At 43.2% G+C, this 20,025-nt stretch overlaps 1 protein-coding gene across 5 annotated transcripts in view; it reads right to left on the bottom strand.

Moving 5' to 3' along the window:
* The window catches only part of arhgef9a (Cdc42 guanine nucleotide exchange factor (GEF) 9a), a 327,654-nt gene that overhangs the window by 128,673 nt on the left and 178,956 nt on the right, over positions 1–20,025 (bottom strand). For all 5 annotated transcript variants that reach the window (XM_085999087.1, XM_085999095.1, XM_085999121.1 and 2 more), the window contains 4 exons: positions 15,733–15,924; positions 13,073–13,252; positions 11,050–11,282; positions 9,949–10,078 (listed from right to left, as the gene is read on the bottom strand). In XM_085999087.1, the coding sequence (XP_085855213.1) occupies positions 9,949–10,078; positions 11,050–11,282; positions 13,073–13,252; positions 15,733–15,924 (735 nt within the window). The remainder of the gene's footprint in view (positions 1–9,948; positions 10,079–11,049; positions 11,283–13,072; positions 13,253–15,732; positions 15,925–20,025) is intronic.

Raw genomic sequence — 20,025 nt, 5'->3', positions numbered from 1 at the left:
AAGAGTCATAGTCATAGAGTTATACAGCACAGAAAGAGACCCTTCGGCCCATTGTGTCTGCGCCGGCCATCAATTCTAATCGCATTTTCCAGCACTTGGTCCGTAGCCTTGCATGCTGTGACGTTTCAAGTGCTCATCTAAATGCTTCTTGAATGTTGTGAGGGTTCCTGCCTCTACCACCCTTTCAGGCAGTGAGTTCCAGATTCCAACCACCCTCTGGGTGAAAATGTTTTCCCTCAAATCCCCTCTAAACCTCCTGCCCCTTACCTTGAAACTATGCCCCCTGGTTATTGACCCCTCTACTAAGGGGAAAAGTTCCTTTCTATCTACCCTATCTATGCCCCTCATAATTTTGTACACCTCAATCAGGTCCCCTCTCAACCTTCTCTGCCCTAAGGAAAACAACCCCAGCCTGTCCAGTCTCTCTTCATAGCTGAAATGCTCCAGCCCAGGTAACATCCTGGTGAATCTCCTCTGCACCCTCTCCAATGCAATCACATCCTTCCCATAGTGTGGCAACCAGAACTGCACACAGTACTCCAGCTGTGGCCTAACTAGCGTTTCGTACAGCTCCATCATAACCTCCCTGCTCTTATATTCTATGCCTCGGCTAATGAAGGCAAGTATCCCATATGCCTTCTTAACCACCTTATCTACCTGTCCTGCTGCCTTCAGGGATCTATGTACATGCACACCAAGGTCCCTCTGATCCGCTGTCCTTCCTAGGGTCCTACCATTCATTGTGTATTCCCTTGCCTTGTTAGTTCTCCCAAAATGCATCACCTCACACTTTTCAGGGCTAAATTCCATTTGCCACTGTTCTGCCCATCTGACTAACCCATCTATATCATCCTGTAGCCTGAGGCTTCCTGCCTCGCTATTTACCACTCCACCAATTTTCGTGTCATCTGCGAACTTACTGATCATACCTCCTACATTCATATCTAAATCATTAATGTACACTACAAACAGCAAGGGACCCATCACCGATCCCTGTGGTACACCACTGGACACAGGCTTCCAGTCACAAAAACAACCTTCGACCATCACCCTCTGCCACTAAGCCAATTTTGGATCCAATGTGCCAAATTGCCCTGGATCCCATGGGCTCTTACCTTCTTGACCAGTCTCCCATGCGGGACTTTGTCAAAAGCCTTACTGAAGTCCATGTAGACTACATCAACTGCACTACCCTCATCCACACACCGAGTCACACCCTCGAAAAATTCAATCAAATTGGTTAGACATGATCTCCCCCTGACAAAGCCATGCTGACTATCCTTGATTAATCTTTGCCTCTCCAAGTGAAGACTAATTCTGTCCCTCAGAATTTTTTCCAATAATTTCCCTACCAAACTGGTACAAAAGGATGTTAGGATATGCATAACAGTATCTCAGTCCCTGGCATGCCTGGCAAAGTTCTGCTTCCTACTTCAGTAAAACTAACTGGTATTGAAATTTGATGATTCACAAACTGGGAACTTTGGGGGGGAACTATAACCTTAAAAAATGGGTGGGTTGGGATCGTGTGGGAAGTTAAAGTGTTAAAAATCTGAATCCCGACCAGAACCCACCTCCAACCCGCCCACTTCTGGGTTTAACGGAGGCGGGACAGGGGGCGGGCAGCCAACCCACTCCCAGGAGGTGGGTTGTGTCATAAATCGCAACTTCTACAAGAAGTAACTCAGGAAGTACTACTGGACGGCCAACTGAGGGCGCCGTCTGAGGAGTATAAATACTCGGGCGTGGGCCCAACTTGGCCAGAGACAATCTGGAAACAGGAAGCTAGTGACTACTAACTAGACCTCCATGTTTTGTTACAAGTCGATTAAAGCCTTGCTTTATGTTCAACCAAGTGCGTAGTGAGTCTTTATTACATCAGGTTGCCCATTTAAATATTATAATGAGGCTGGAAATCTCTGAGTTAACCTCTATTTTGAATTTAACAGTGGCTGGTCGGGTTTTGCAGGCCAGCTAAAGTAAGGCGAGGACTGCTGGATCCAGGAGATAAGGGGGGAGAAATTCCGTTGTTAGCGCCACCGATTAATGCCTAAAGAGGCCGAGAAGTGGGGCGTTAGCCAATTTCCGGGCGGGCGCAAGGCGCCTAGCACCTCGCCCCATATTGAGCATGCATTTAGCGCTGGCGCTAAATCTTAGTGCCCGCTCATGGGCGCAGGCTGATTATGATGTCATTTGAGTGTGCAACGCCTTTTGGGCGCCCCGGACCAGAAATTCAGTGGCGCCCCCCTCCGTAGCACCTGGCACTAATAGTGACAGCTTACCTGGACCTTACCAAGTCACTCTCAGGCTGGAGGAGCGTTATTTAAAGGGGACTGGTGTGGGTTTAAAAGTGGCAGCCATTTTTGGAGCACAACTTCCTCGAGAGCTACAAAGAGTTGCTGAGCTGCACACTGAGAGCCACTTGACCACTGAGCCAGCGCAGACAGACGATCTTCAGCCTTCTGACCATCACCTTGCTGTTGGTGAGTCTTGACAACGGGGAACCTTCCTGTGGGCACTTATTATGGGGGCTGCATTGGAGGGGAACGTCCTGCTGCTGAATCATCTGGAAAGGGCACTGAGATGCTGGGAGAGGGGGGCGGGCATGGCCAGACGGAGGAGGGCCAATAGACATCGCCACAGCAGACCTTACACTGGCAGGGTTTTCCGACAGCAGTTTTCCTACATGAACATGCCGGAGGAGCAGTGTGTCAGAAGGCTGCAATTTAGAAAGGAGGTGGTGACTGAGCTGTGCCAGCTGCTTCAGCCAGATCTGCAGCCTCAGATAAGGTGCAGGACATCCCTGTCGGTGGCTGAGAAGATGCCTGCTGGCCTGAACTTCTACGCGAGCGGCTCTTTTCAGGCTGCGCATCAGAGGCTGATCAGAAGTAGCTTCTAGGCCCCTCTCACGGAAAGCTTGCTGCCATTCCAAGAACAGGAATGGAACCGGTCTGATACCCCCAAGCCTGTGAAGGGCAAGATGCATGTAAATAGCAGGCATGGCCATTGTAAATGAAGAAAGTGTTTCATTACACAAAATGAGGTTCCTTCAAACATGAGAAAGCTATGGCAACAGAAAGCAAAACTAATACACTGACACATAACTGCCTCTCACACCCGGGAGACTGTCCAAAACATAAATCACATTCCGACCATCTTCCTTGGCCTTGATTCCACTGCGCCAACCAAAGCATCCAATGCCCCATCAGTGAGGTATTCTGCCCTCTGCCTCACCCTTTCCATGTCTTGCTAGGCTGGTGTGCCACAGGTAGGCTCCCACCGCTTTGAAGGCCTACAAGGCAGTGAGTGTGTCTGGTGATGCCAATTGACCTGCCCTTTAAGAGCTGGCCGGCGCCAGTGTGTCTCAGGGAAAGTGATTATTGACAGCACCCTCGCTGCGCCCCGCCGCCATGAAATTGGGTTGCGCCGCCGGGTTAGCGCCTTAAGAGTAGTGTGCAGCGCCTGATTTAGCGCCGCAATCACCTTTAGGGGCGCTGTAACCCAATATCATGCTACGTGGCGCTAAATTGCGCCTGGCGCTAAACTTTGCACATCTCCAGGACTAGCGCCCCAAACCCGGCTATACCGAATTTCTAGGCCAAGGGCCTTTACACTTACTGCCTGGATCCAGCGTCCCTACCTAACCCACCCCCTGTGGTTGGAGGCCCCTGCCACGAGTCCTCCGATCCCACCCCGCCCCAGGCCTCCGATTCCCCCCCTCCCCATGCTCCTCCAGCCCTCCGATATTGTCTGACTACCCCCCCATACACCTGTGTCCCATGATCTGTTGCTCTGACTCCTGACCTGGCGCTCCGGCCCCCGATTGTTGCCGACCAACCCTTGCTCCTCCGGCCACCGATATTTGCCGACACCCCCCCTTGCTCCTCTGACCCCTGATCTTTGCCGACGTGCCCCCCGCCCAATTGCTCCTCTGACCCCGATCTTTGCCGACAGCGCCGCACCCCCCCCCGCGCAATGCCTTCGGCTACCGATCGCTCCATAACACCACCACCCCACCCCACTTCCCTGGCCGCCGATTGTTACCGAAGCCCCCCCTGCTCCTCAGGCCCTCCCCGTGCTCGTCCGTCTGCCCCCCCACATGATCCCTCTCTCCCTTCTCTCAGTGGCCTAGTGCTGCAGGCCTACCCACCCGCAGCCAGCGAGCCTCCCAATCTGGCTGGCTGCAGGTGGGAAACAGAGGTTTCCCACGCAAAGCAAGCCCTGCCGTTAAATTCAGCAGGGCCTGTGGGAAACCCGTTCTCCCAGGCGTCCCGACCACTTCAGAGCCCCTCTGCTCCCAACTCACCTCCCCATTAAAATTCAGGCCTTTATGGCCAGTGACACTATGGTCAGCTTCAACCTGCCGTCCATAGATACAGAATTTTCCTCCATGTGTTCTCTTTAGTGGGTGTGAAGGCTTGACATGGGAGATGGCATCAGCAGCAGAAAAAGTATTTATTACATTGATACCTGAGATAAAAGTCAGTTGCAAGAACTCTGATCCTGACTGGTCCTATCCCATCCATTAATCTACTTAGTCAGTCGTAAGGTCTTGATTTAAATTAAGAATGAAAACCTTCCTCATGGTACTTGGGCTGTTGCCACTTGCTTACCCAGTGTCCCTACAATGGCAAGAAAGATTTGACCCCAAGAATGAAAATCTGGAATTATTCATCTAAGCAGAACCATTTCATTCTAAATGAGTTCTCATTTATTTTCTCTAAAGCAAGTGAACAATGAAAAATGAAAATTTTTGAACCACTCTGTGTTTTTTGGGCTTGACTGCTGGGCGATTTTCCTTTTCAGCCATTATCAAACTCATCAGTTTTTCGAGCAACCAGAATCTCTTTTTTGATTTGGCTCTAGAAATGTAGGTGAAATTTGGGCAGAATTTAGACAATGTGATGTTTTTTAAAATTCCAGAAACCATTGTGAAATTGCACCTGCTGTAGATGTGTGATTTCACTGCAGCACATTAGTACAGGACATCACCAAGTTTGGGAAAAGTAAAAGCTATGGCCGAAATTTTGCCAGCGCTCAGAGTGCAGCTTCGGAGGCGGGTCCGCTGTCAAAATCTAAAAGATTGACAGCTGGGTGGTATCCCGCTCTGAACCCGCCTCCTTGTAAGTTTCCAAAGGGCCGAGTCTGTCTCCGCTTCACAGGCCTGACACCAAGCAGCGGGCCAGCCAATTAACATCATTAAGAGGTAGTTTAAAGGTATTTTAAAAGAATTTTACCAGGTACTTAACATTTTTCCAATTTTTTCAGGAGGTTCCCATTGCTTGGGCATCACGTCCAGTAAGTGTGTTGGGTTCTCAATGACTCTCCATTGCTGTGAATAGACGACAGCTGTGAAAGTGGTATAAAAGCTATCATTTCACAGCTGTTCACTTTCCAATATCAGAAGCTGGAGCCTTCAGGATTTGGAAGACACTTTTGACTGTATGTAGTTTGGAAGTGTTTGGAGTAAACTCTCTATCTACTGTCGCCTCCTTGGAGCAAGCTCTCTCACCATTGACAGGTCGATTCTGTCCTCTCAACTTCAGCTGCCATCTATTCCAGCAACATTCCAGCCTTGGAAAAATCTCACCTTGGTCCTCAGAATCCCACCATGATCAGCCCCAACACCAGCATCACCAGACACACCAGCAGCACCGACAACAACACCAACCTTCTCCGCAATCAGCACCTGACCACATTGCTGCCCGGGAGGCCAGCGATGGCTTCACCATAGCCAGATTTGCTTCACTTGATGCTGAACACCCTGGCTGCCACATAATGCACCATGTTAGCACCACCCCACACTAGCACCATAAAGCAATCCCTACAATGTCCAAGCCATTCCTTTCACACTCATCACCATTGGGGGACGGGGGAACGTTATATCTCACCATTCACTGGAACTCACTAAGGCACTTCCAAAGGTGCACACAAATCTGTCCGGGAAGGCAAAGTGTCGAAAATAAAGATTTCAATGCTTGACAACACATTAACAGAAACTTTACACGAACATTGCATAAGACACCCAAGTGCCTACCCTTGTGTGTTGTTAGTTGGTATAATTGGACAAGAATGAGGGTAAGTGTGAGGGGTGGATAGTGAGATGGGGAAGTGATAATGTAGATAGAGAGGGCTGGGTGGAGGTGCAAGGTAAGTTGGTGTGAGTAAGGATGTGCAGGAGTAGGGTAGGGAAGGCAGAGTGATGGGGATGTGATGAATGGCACAGCAGGATGAGGTTGAGTGTGACTTTGCAGTCACACACAACCACGGGCAGAAAACATTAGTGGGAGTGGTATATAGACCTCCAAACAGTAATGTGGAGGTCGGGGATGGCATTAAAAGGGAAATTAGAGAAGCGTGCAATAAGGGCACAGCAGTTATCATGGGTGACTTTAATCTACATATAGATTGGGCTAACCAAATTAGTAACAATACTGTGGAGGAGGAATTCCTGGAGTGTATACGGGATGGTTACCTGGACCAATATGTCGAGGAACCATCTAGAGATCAGGCCATCTTAGACTGGGTATTATGTAATGAGAAAAGAATAATTAGCAATCTTGTTGTGTGAGGCCCCTTGGGTCGGAGCGATCATAATATGATAGAATTCTTCATTAAGATGGAGAGTGAAGTAGTTGACTCAGACACTAGGGTCTTGAATTTAAATAAAGGAAACTACGATGGTATGAGGCGCGAGTTGGGTAGGATTGATTGGGGAATGTCACTCAAAGGGTTGACGGTGGATAGGCAATAGCAAACATTCAAAGATCGCATGGATGAACTACAGAATTTGTTCATCCCAGTTTGGCATAAAAATAAAACAAAAAAGGTGACTCAACTGTGGCTAACAAGGGAAATTAGAGTTAGCATAAGATCCAAGGGGAGGACATATAAATTGGCCAGAATAAGCAGTAAACCTGAGGATTGGGAGCAGTTTAGGATTCAACAAAGGAGGACAAAGGGATTAATTAAGAAAGGGAAAATAGAGTATGAGAGTAAGCTTTCAGGGAACATAAAAACTGACTGTAAAAGCTTTTATAGATATGTGAAGCGAAAAAGATTGATGAAGTCAAGCATAGGTCCCTTGTCTTCACAAAGGAGGACACAAATAACCTCCCAGAGATGTCGGGGAACATGGGGTCTAATGAAAGGGAGGAACTGATAGAAATCAGTATTTGTAGGGAAATGGTGTTAGAGAAATTGACGGGATTGAAGGCCGATAAATCCCCAGGGCCTGATAATCTACATCCTAGGGTACTTAAGGAAGTGGCCCTTGAAATAGTGGATGCATTGCTGGTCATCTTCCAAAATTCAATAGACTCTGGAACAGTATCCATGGATTGGAGGGTAGCTAATGCTACCCCACTGTTCAAAAAAGGTGGTAGAGAGAAAATGGGGAATTACAGACCGATAAGCCTGACATCGGTAGTGGGGAAAATGCTAGAGTCCATTATAAAAGATGTCATAGCAGAGCACTTGGAAAACATTGACCAGATCGGACAAAGTCAACATGGATTTACAAAAGGTAAATCGTGCTTGACTAATCTACTAGAATTTTTTGAGGATGTAACTGGTAAAATAGATAAGGGAGAACCAGTGGATGTAGTGTATTTGGACTTTTAAAAGGCTTTCGATAAGGTCCTGCATAACAGATTAGCGTGTAAAGTTAAGGCACATGGGATTGGGGGCAAGGTATTGACTTGGATAGAGAACTGGTTGGCAGACAGAAAGCAAAGAGTTGGAATAAATGGCTCTTTTTCTGAGTGGCAAGCAGTGACTAGTGGGGTACCGCAGGGATCGGTCCTTGGACCCCAGCTATTCACAATATATATTAATGATCTGGACGAGGGAACTAGGTGTAATATCTCCAAGTATGCAGACGACACAAAGCTGGGTGGGCATGTGTGCTGTGAGGAGGATGTCGAGAAACTCCAGGATGATTTGGACAGGTTGGGTGACTGGGCAGAAGCATGGCAGATGCAATATAACGTGGATAAATGCGAGGTTATCCACTTTGGTGTCAAAAACAAGAAGGCAGATTATTATCTGAATGGCAATAGATTGGGAGAAGGGGAAGTGCAATGAGACCTGGGCGTCCTTGTGCACCAGTCGCTGAAGGTAAGCATGCAGGTGCAGCAGGCGGTTAAGAAGGCAAATGGTATGTTGGCCTTCGTAGCGAGAGGGTTTGAGTACAGGAACAAGGATGTCTTGCTGCAGTTGTACAGGGCCTTGGTGAGACCACATCTTGAGTACTGTGTGCAGTTTTGGTCGCCTTATCTGAGGAAGGATGTTCTTGCCATGGAAGGAGTGCAGCGAAGATTCACCAGGCTGATACCTGGGATGGCAGGAATGACGTATGAGGAGAGATTGGGTCGATTGTGCTTCTACTCGCTGGAGTTTAGAAGAATGAGAGGGGATCTCATTTAAACTTAAAAAATTCTAACAGGACTGGACAGACTAGATGCAGGAAGGATGTTCCCGATGGTCGGGGAGTCCAGAACCAGGGGTCACAGTCTAAGGATAAGGGGTAGGCCATTTAGGACAGAGATGAGGAGGAATTTCTTCACCCAGAGAGTGGTGAACCTGTGGAATTCTCTACCACAGAAGGCAGTAGAGGCCAATTCATTAAATATATTCAAGAAGGAGTTGGATATATTTCTTAAGGCTAAAGGGATTAAGGGATATGGGGAGAAAGCAGGGACAGGGTACTGAATTTGGATGATCAGCCATGATCGCATTGAATGGCGGAGCAGGCTCGAGGGGCCGAATGGCCTACTCCTGCTCCTATCTTCTATGTTTCTATGTTTCTATGTAACGTTTTGTGATCTGAGATCATTGGAAGGTTTGCACCACTGCAGGCAGGTCCTCTTGACGACATCCCTGCTTGTGCCCTGCTGTGCAACCAGGCTGTGCTGGTGTCCTGGGGAGGTCTCTTCCACCCATTGGAAGGGAAGAGAGCCTCCCTGCATGCTGTGACTCCCTCCGTAAGCATATGGAGGGAGTCATGGGAGAGCCTGGGTGCAGCCCTGCACCTCTGTGCAGTGCTTGTTAGTGTTTGCAGCACCTCAATGCTGTAGAACACTGACAGCACAACTGCCAAAATGAATGTGGCCATGGCCCCTTTAAGGAAACCGGCTGATGATGCATCATTAGATGACGCCATCAGACCCACTTCCTTTTAATTGGCCGGGAACCTCGCAGGGCAGGCTTAACAATTCCAATCAAGGTAAAATAATTTCGGAGGCTGGGATTGACACAGCTGCGGGGTTGGGACCTGTCACGGACGTCGCACGCCACAGACATGCCGAGGTTGGTAAAATCCAGCCCAAAGAGACTGCAAAACATAAAGTTGCGAATTGAAGTTTGTGATATATGGAAAGTGCAGAAGTATTTGTAGTCATTGATACAGATTTTGAGACAACTTGGCATTTTTGTTGAATTTGTTGAATTGCAAGAATATAAATAATGCTATAGCCCACAGGACACATGGTACTTGCTGGGAGAAAGGGTTTTATTCACTTGTGAGAACAGTAGAAATATGATTAATGTCAATAAAGAAGAAAAGAAAACTGAAGATTGGGGGTGCTGAATAATGGGAACCAAAAAACTATATGATTCAGGAAGGAGATCTGAATAGACAGACATTCTCTAGTGATTTTGCTCATTTGATTGCGAGAACTACCCATGGTATATGGAAGCTAATGAAGAAAGAAGAAGTAGGGAAGATAAAAAAAAGTAAAGAAAAATGGCTTGAAAATATATATATAATGTTATTATTTTAGTTATAGCCATTTTTAGACTAGCTCCATAACAATGGCAGTATTTTCATTTAAAGCACTTGATTGTGCTGCATGACTGTAATTGTTTCAATTTAATTATTGCACCTGTGTACAATATAAACTAAATATTAGTATTGAACCATAGCACAGCCCACAGTGAAAGGCTTACCTCCCAGTCAAGGACTGAAGCTTGCCACTGAGCCATCTTGTCAATATTTTCCAGTCTTCTTTTGCGTTCATTGATTTGTTGAGTCACATTCCTCATGACTGCTAGAGCTGCAGCAACGTATCTATAGTCACTGGAACAAAAGGAAAAATGGTTTTGATATCTCTTCCTGAAACTAATTGCCAAAAGAGCCAGAGGGGAGATGAGGAGAATTTTTTTTCACGGAGCGAGTTATGATCCGGAATGCATTACCTGACAGGGTGGTGGAAGCAGTTTCAATCGTAACCTTCCAAAGGGAATTGGATATATATTTGAAAAGGAAAAAAATTGCACGACTGTGGCGAAAGAGCAGGGGAGCGGGACTAACTGGGTAGCTCTTTCAAAGAGCCAGCACAAGCACGATGGGCTAGAGGGGCAGCGGATGCATTGTTATGCCTCCATCCAACAGTAGCAGGAACACAAGGTTCCGCCAAGTCAAGAACTGGAAGTTGGGAATTGGGTCATACCCTGGATTAGACACTGGCCTTTCTCCTCAAAGAGCAGGGCTTGAATCCAGTTTAGAATGATAGGATGAAAGTCTCCTTGTCTCTGTCTGCTGTCTTAATCCAGTGTATAGCAAACAACACAAGACTTTGCCTAATTTAGCATTAATTAGCTCTGAATTGCCAATCTTATTGATCGAAATTACAGGATGGCTGGTGTGAAAAAGTGTGAAATTATCACCCGAGCACAATAGAATGTGCAGTGACCATTAGTTGAACTGTGCACAGCAGAACTAACCACTCCACTTACACAGGCACAATGAAATGTTGCAATTTAATTATTTAACTTGTGTACACAGGCAACACACAAGAAGCTCGACACCATCCAGGACAAAGTAGCCCGCTTTATCGGCAACCCATCCACCACTATATTTTTTCCCCCCAATTCCTTGAAAGCCCCAATTCTTGTTGAGGTAAGGTACCATAGGCACTCCACACCTGGCCCTCCTTTTCTGAGGCCGTTGGTTCTTGCTGAGCAATGCTAAACTGGGAAACGCAATAAGAGTGGGATATTCTAAAATGAATGACAATGGTCCTCAAAACATTTGCTTCCAATTCTTACCTATGCTCCAGTGCTGTATACTTGAGTAATTCTGCGAGCTGTAGTGGGTATTTGCAGATCTTCTGCACAGGAGTGAGGAGAAAGCCATCGATGGCAATGTCAATCATTTGCTGAAGGAGGCGACAGGCCTCAAAAAAATGCTGATACCTGCCATCCTTCATCAGCTTAGAGAGCTCCATGCATGCGTCTAGGTGATTATTACAGTATTCAGAATAAATCCAAAATCCGTCTTGCTATAAATAAATAAAACAAATATATGTATAAGATGTGCGGGCAAAGCCAAGTAATCAACATTCTGAGCTGACAGAATAATATGTTAGAGTGGGCAGCAGAGATGACTGGCTGACTTGTAGGGGGTTGTGTTCATAATAAATCAAACAGTACATTTCAATCCTTCATGTCTAATCTTTATATCCTTACGTAAATCTTAGAGAGAACTGCACTCTCACTCACTTAGTGTTAGCAGTAGCTCTGTGGGTAGCACCCTCGCCTCTGAGTAAGTAGGTTGTGGGTTCAAGTCCCACTCCACGAGACTTAAGCACAAAATCTAGGCTGACAGCTCAGTGCAGTACTGAGAGCATGTTGCACTGTCGGAAGTGCTGTGTTTTGGGTGAGACGTTAAACCGAGGCCTCAGCTGCCGTCTCAGCTGAACATAAAAAATCCCATGGCACTATTTTGAAGAAGAGCAGGTGCGTTCTCCCTGGTTTTCTGGCCAATATTTACCCCTAAACCAACATCACTAAAACAGATAATCTGGTCATTATTACCTTGCTATTTTTGGGACCTTGCTGTGCACAAATTGGCTGCTGTGTTTCCCTGCATTACAACAGTGACTACATTTAAAAACAACTTCATTGGCTGTAAAGCGCTTTGTGACATCCTGAGGTCATGAAAGGTGCTAAATAAATGCAAGTTCTTTCTTTCTTTCTTTGTACTACAAGTACAGGAGCCAACAATCTTTCCAACGACTTTGATCCAAGCCCCTGAGCTGTGTCTAACACTGCAATTTTCCTGCTTTGAGTTGGGGATTCTTTTCAGTTGTTGATTAGCCAGCTGCTGTAATATTATGGGGCAGATTTTTATTTCTTGCACTTGGGTTTAACTAATCACCTGGAGCACATAGAGGAACATCAGATGGGGAGATAACAGAGCCCATCTAATTTTCTGTCCATTTCAATTAATGGACAACAAATTGGACATGCTTCCTTAGAGGCATACAATCCTTCCACTCAATGTTCGTCCCATGTACTCCACCCAGGTACATTTACTCGCTGGCACAAATCAGCTTATGCTTAAATCAGTTATTGTTTCCACTTACAAGGAAATCAGTATCAAGGGGATCGGCCATAGGTTCAGGATTATGACTAGAACAATTAGGGACATTAGAAGATTTTTTTCACACAGAGAGTTCTTAAAAAATGGAATGCTTTTACTACAAGTGGTTATTCAGTATATGATTGAAATGGAACTAGACAAGGATTTGAAAAGGAAGAATATAAAAGGATACAGAGAAAGGGCAGAAAAATGGGCATAGAATGAATAGCTTCAACTGAAGAATTAGCACTGACATTGGTGCGATGAGACTAATGACCGCCTTCTGTGCTATATTTTTATGATTCAATATTTTTGATGTTTGAAATAGTAGAATAATTTAAACGAAAAAAATTGGTGCAATAATGCCATTGATGGTATATAAGTAAAGGCAACAATGTTAAACAAAAATAGAACGAAATAAGCTTTGGGTTGAAATTGTGGTATGCAAAATTACTAACAAATGCATTAATTTGAAATTCCCTTGTCCACTGTTTTAACGAAGACCCATTAAGGGGTTAATGCTTTCATCAAAATAGCAGAGGAATTTCCTACGCATTAACTATTAACAAAGCACAGCAAAATTTCAACACCCTTGAGATTTTTTTCACTGTAGTAGCATAACAGGTCAGCACATAGGAGCACAACAATTATACACGGAAATGCAGATGATGTGAAATGATAATCTAATCTAATAGGATTATAATTTACATGCTCTAAGAAGCAGGGCCCAATTTCACTCAGATGGGGATCTTCCTTGTTGTACTGCTTCTCCAGGTCTCTGACGAAGCTCATCTGAAATCTATAAATGTCTTCAATATTTCCGAATATGACTTTCAGCTGTTCATCACTAAACATGTCTCTGCGTTTCCTGCATTGCCTAAGGTACCCCTAAAATAAGAAAACAATACATTTAGCTGCCTGTGGCAAACTTCATTTACATGCAGTAGCAAATGTAATCCTAATAATTAATCATTAATAGCAAGTTAAATATTCACTCTCTATTGATCTATTTTTCCCCATCCAAGTACTTTTTCATAGAATGAATAACATTTGGATAAAATGTTTGGGGGAGAGGTTAAAAGCTGGCTCTGATATCCAGTAAATTGAACAGTGGCATAATAATCTATGTACAGGTACAACACACTCCTTGTAACTCACGCCTGTTGGGAGCCAAGCAAGATATGCAATTTGAATGAAGTCATGTGGATAAAGGAAGTTTGTAAAGTACTTAAATACCGATGCGTTTTGTGTAACAGTAATTTAGGCCAGCCTAAAAGGCTCCATTGTCCTATTTCCTCTGCTGCCATATGCTATCGTGACCAGAACACGGGCTCTACCAAATGAAGGAAATCTTCAAAAGGCACTTGCTGCTACATGTAGTAACTAGAGGAATTCTTACTCCCATAGGAGAAGCAGAACACTGGATGTTTTAAGCTGCATCTAGCCCATGGTATGTCTGATCTGGAAGTGACTGCTGCTGGCACTAAGTACCAAGTTCCATTCCCCAGTATTAGCATCATTCATCACTTTGATGAGAACAAAAATTGACCCAAATTTTAAAAAAGGGAGTGAGTTTCTCAATCAATACTCCTTTTAAAAAAATCATTGCAACAAAACAAAACATGATTTAAAAGTCACCATCTTTATCATAGTGACATTCAGGCAGACTTTCTAGAACTATAATTAAAAGCAAGTAGACATACACGCACACACATGCACAATTTCTAACAGAAGGGTCACTGGATAGTAATCAGATAGCTCACTGGCTTGAAGGCCAATTGCAGTAGTCCTAATGCCACCATTATGAAATCAGTTCACCATGGGATTTTTTAATCCGTATGGCTCATTGACACACAGTCCTTATCAACAGAGCCATCAGTAGAGTTGACTAGTGTAAATTATATTAAACGATGAATGCACTGAGGGAGTTATAGGCAAACACAAATCACCTGTGTTTCAACTTTCAGGGGTAAGAACAATCATTCCATACATAAGGTGATTGCTGAGTTAGAACATCTTACACTTTAACCTACCTCCAGTGAGCATCTCAATTGTGATGTTATTAGATCACTGTACCTGGAAATGCACTGCCTGAAAGGGTGGTGGAAGCAGATTCAATAGTAACTTTCAAAAGGGAACTGGATAAATACTTCAAAAGAAAACATTTGCAGGGCTATGGGGAAACAGTAGTGGAGTGGGACTAATTGGATAGCTCTTTTAAAAATCCAGCACAAGCACGATGGCCTGATTGGCCTCTTTCTGTGTAGTGATACCTAGTAAGTTTGGACTCACATTTCCATGGTACAAATAGATTTATACGCATTCTTAGGTGATTGATCATTTTATTGCTAACACTTTTACACAGTTTCTGCAGTATTCTGTAATTACAAAAATAAGTTTCATGAATAAAATGTGCATTTTTCTTTAAAAGCTGGACAATATAATAGTTTTTGTTAAGTTTGAAGTTTAGCGTTAGCACAGTTAAGCACAATATATATGTGAGTAAAAATATTTTAATTTTAAATATAGACAACATATTGGGTTTCCATAGCTCTTCCACTTTAGTTACAGAGGTTGAGCGGGAGAACCCTTAAAACTCTTTAAAAAAAGACATTAAAAAAAACTTTGAACATTTAAAAATTGTCACTGTAAGTTTAATTGAATAAGTTAATACAACAATAAACATTTTAAAATTAAAATTTATAACTTCAATTTTAAATAAGTTGCAGGTCTGGGCCTACTCAAGGTCATGACCCCTGGACAATCCTAGGACTAATTTAGGGGCAGGCCGAGTAAAATGAGGTCAGCTGCTGAGGCTTACTCAATCTTATTTAAATTTTGTCCACGAGCAATGCCACAAGAGATGAAGTAGCATATATACATTTTTTAAATAATGATTTGTGCTTGCAAATAGCATCAGAATGAGGATTAAAATTAGGTCTCCTTTCAAAATATTAATTGATACCTTGGATTTTTCTGAAAATATTATGAAATTTCATAAATAAGACTTAAGAACTCCACGGGGGAGAATTCCCTTCAGGCTTTTCCCGCTGTGCAACCCTAACTTCAGCAGAAATTTGTTGGAACCCCATTTACGCAAGTTCCATTGAAGTTCTGCTAAAGTAATGGAGGCACAGGAGTGTAGACCCAAGGCAATTCATCCCTTATGATTCTTTAATATACTGTAGCTTTAAGTTTTAACTGCAGATACATAATTTATTAATAATTAAATAATCTGAACCCCTTGATGACATTTTGAAGAGTAACTGTGAATGTTCCAAGAACAAATGTGTAGCAACCAGAACTCTTCCATGTAGTTCATATTATCAGTATGAGGGAACTTGGAGCTGCAGTTATGTTATTATTACCTCACAGATGTCCTTCAGATGTTTAATGTAGTGTCGTTCTGTGCTCATAATTTCATTGATGACATTTGCCCTCATCTGGTCTCTGTTCTGGATACTTCTGCCGAGGCACAGGCAGTCGGAGTTTGGGTCCAGATGTCCATTTTGAATCTCACTACTGGCTTCATCTACAGTGTCTTCCTGGTTCACCCAAAGCTGCCGTTAAACAAAGAAAAACAGAGTATAGATAATTGGCTGATATCAATTTCTTTTAGAGGCTCTAAAGTAGATAATACAACAGCTTACTGACTTCACTTAAATAATTTTAGGGGGAAAATTCCCAAGAAGCTAACTTGTAAGTGATTGTTATCTGAACTTTCAGGACATGGCAGGATTTCCAAACAGAATGATTACTATTATCGTTACTTTCACCAGGGATAATTTTCACACAGGTATCTGGTGACATTGAGGTGCAAAGATACAATACAAAGGAAGCTGGGGTTTTTCCCCCTACTTTCCTGAAGGTGCTGACATGCTGCCAAGGGCACCATCCATCCACCAAAACCTTGCTAAAATGGCCATTCCTCATGTGAGCCTAGACAATGAATATCATCAGGCTACTCCTCCATAGAGGAGCATTGCACTCAAATCTGATCCTGTCACTGTCCTATGTCCACACTTTCTAGATGGCATCATTGGATAGAAATCAGGAGCAGCAGCTCTGACTGATTTTTCTATCTCTAGTCCAGGAGGCACTGGAGGCAATTATAACATGTCTATTGCGGCCCTGGCTAGTTCAATACAGACCATTAATTGAATCTGAGTCTTTTTGCTCTGTATGGCTTGGTTACATGGCATTTGCTGACTGAGCCACTAGGACAGCTCCTGAAAATACATTCTAAGGAGCTGAAACACAACAGGACAAACTATTCCATTGACTTTGACCCATTAGGCAGCATAGTCCTATTGGTGGGTGATAGAGCTGTGAACTGACCTTACTGAGATGAGCAGAAAAATGGAGGAGAGATTAATGCCAAAATACTTCCACTGCTACATTAAAACAAAATGGAAAATTGGAACAACTGACCAAGCACTCTAATCTGCTCCTTCCAGCAGTAAGACCAGAACATTCCACCCCATGTATTCTCCTGCACTCCTGACCTTATCAATCCCGCAGAATATCAATCCTCATTTTCAAATCTTTCCTTAGTCTCTCTCCACTTTACCTCAATAATCTCCAGCTCTAAATTCCAGCACAGACCATCCGCTCCTCCGGATTATTGTTTGTTCCATCCTTCTTCCACACTATCAGTGCTAGCCAATCTTTCAGTGACCATACCTCTGCTCTTTGGTGCACTTGCCCCAAAGCATTTTCCCTTGTGATTTCTCTCTTTTGCTTGAATAGTCTCTAAAAACCTCTCTCTTTTTATGTGTCTTTGGCACTTCTCTTCCTCCCTGCCAATCCTTCTCACCTCCAGCTTGGTGTCTTCTCCTCTTTGTAAAGTTCCAGAAACATTCTTTCAGATGAGGTTGATATTATTGAATTGACACTAGTGGTAAAGCAGCTTTATCTGCTGGTTATCTTTTATGCCAAGCAAAGAATATTTAAAATATTAACTATATTAACCATATTAGGAGAATCCAAATGAGTATGACACTTGCTCCAAACTTTGAAATAAACTCTGTACTTTAAATCTGGATACATGGGCTGCAACGTGAAAGAATTATTACAAATAATAATAATAACCCATATGTGTCCTTCACTTCAACTCTACAATCTGAAGTGACCTCTACTGTGTCACTGGCTTGTAAATTGAGAAGTGATAATAATTTTTTCCAACTAATTGCTAGGAATAGCTGAAACATGGCTACATAAAGAACAGGACTGGCAACTAAATATTGCAGGTTATAGTATAATTAGAATGGATAGGGAAGAAAGACGGGGGTGAGGTAGCTATAATAATTGGAGATAAAATAATGGCAGTAGAAAAAAAGGGACATAACTAACAGAAGGTTAGAAATAGAATCCATGTGGTTTAAAATAAAAGATAAGAAGGGATCGATCATGCTAATAGGGGTATACTACAGACCACCTAATAGTGGAAAGGAGGTGGAGGAAGAAATAAGTAACCAAATATGTGAAATGAGTAAAGGACATAGAAGAATAATCATGGGAGATTTTAACTATCTCTAAATAAACTGGCAAGGAGAGGTAGTGAAAGGGATACAGGGAATGGAGTTTTTACAATGTGTGCAGGACTCCTTTCTTACCCAGTATGTAAAAAGCTCAACAAGAGAGGGAGTAGTGCTGGATCTAGTAATGATAAATGAAGCAGAACAGATAAGAGAAGTAAGTGCAGGGGAACATCTAGGTAATAGTGATCACAACATAATAAAATTTAAGATAAAGATTGAGGAGGGCATAAGTAAGACAAAGACCAAAATAATAAATTGGAACAAAATTGATCTTATGGGGATGAGAATGTAATTAGGGAAAATAAACTGGAAACAAGAAATAGAACAGCAGCAGGAAACATTTAAAATGGTGATCAATAGAGTCCAGGAGAAATATTTTCCCACTAAAAAGCAAGAACAAACTAGTCAGCAATGGCACACTGTGGATGAATAAAGAAATAAATTCAAAATTGAAACTAAAGAAAAAGACATACACTAACACATAGATAACAAAGGAGAGGATGACAAAAGGGAATATGAAAAGGTTAGGAAAAAAGTCAAAAAACAATTAGGAAGGCAAAGAGAAACTACTAAATTAAATTATGAAGAAATATAAAAAGAAGTCATAAGGTATTCTAAAGGCACATCAATAACAAAAGAAAAATCAGGAGAGGGATAGGGCCTCTAAGGAATACACAAAATAAACTCACAGTTAATTGCAGCGAAATGGCAGAAATATTAAATAATTACTTTGCCTCAGTATTTACCAGGGAGACTAACATGATGGACATGACATTAGAAGAAGAGATCATAAAAGATACAATGACATTTAAGATAGAATGGGTGGAGATAATTGATAAACCTATCAAACTTAGAAAGGATAAAACCTCTGCTCTAATGGATTGCATCCGCGCATATTAAAAGAAGTTAGCGAAGAGATAGCAGAGTCACTATTACACATATATAAAAATTCATTAAAAATGGAATAGTGCCAGAGGACTGGTGGACAGCTAATGTGATTCCTATATATAAAAAAGGGAGATAGAACAAGTCCAGGGAACTATAGAACAATTAGCTTAACATTGGTGGTAGGAAAGATAATGGATTCCTTACTCAAAGACATAATAGAAAAACATCTAGAAAGTGAAACTATAATAAAGAGTAGCCAGCATAGATTCCAAAAGGGAAGGTCATGCTTGAATAACCTCATTGAATTTTTTGAAGGAGTAACAGAAAGGGTAGATAATGGTAATGCAGTAGATGTAATATATTTGGATTTCCAAAAGCCTTTGACCAGGAACCGCATAGTGACTAAAGTCAGAAGGTGTGGAGTCAGGGGACAATAGCAAGCTGGTTAAAAAAAACAGAGATAGAGAGTGGGGTTAAATGTAGTTACTCAGATTGGCAAATGGTGGGAAGTGGTGTTCCACAAGGATCGGTGCTGGGACCATTGTTGTTTACCATTTAAATAAACTATTTAGACTTGGGAATCAGAAGTACAATTTCAAATTTTGCAGATGACACCAAATTGGGGGCTGTAGTTAATGCAGGAGAACTGCGACAAAATATGTGGTGGCATTAATAAATTTGCAGAATGGGCATATAATTGGCAAATTAACTTCAATATAGATAAGTGTGAGGTAGTACATTTTGCTAGGAAGAATAAAGAGGCCACATACTCCTTAGAAAATAAGGGGGGAATTTTAATCTCAAAAAATGGGCAGGTTGGGGTTGGGTGGGAGGTTGAAGTGTTAAAAATCTGAATCCCAACCCCAACCCACCTCCAATCAGCCCACTTCTGGTTTTAACGGAGGCGGGAAGGGGGGAGAGCAGCCAGCCCACTCCCATGAGGCGGGCTGGCACTTTAAATATGAAAATGAGACTGAAAGCCTCGGATTTAACCTGGGCAAGTTTAACTGTGGCTGGCTGGGATTCCCGGGCCTCGGGAAAACCCACAGCTACGGTGAGGCGAGGACATCCTCAGGGAGCACTCCTTGTGGGCCAAGAGGAGCAGGAGTGCTTTCCCCTGGCCACCCAAGCACCCCCATCATCAGCACCCCCCATACAAACCCCACCACCACCTCAGGGTTGGGGATTGGACCCCACCAACCCCCACTCAGGCTGACATCCAGGTGGGGAATC

The sequence above is a fragment of the Somniosus microcephalus genome, chromosome 1 (genome assembly GCF_052327205.1).
Source record: "Somniosus microcephalus isolate GS21.2 chromosome 1, FLI_Smic_1.0, whole genome shotgun sequence".
NCBI classification, from domain to species: Eukaryota; Metazoa; Chordata; class Chondrichthyes; order Squaliformes; family Somniosidae; genus Somniosus; species Somniosus microcephalus.
This window is presented reverse-complemented; position numbering and strand designations above follow the sequence as displayed.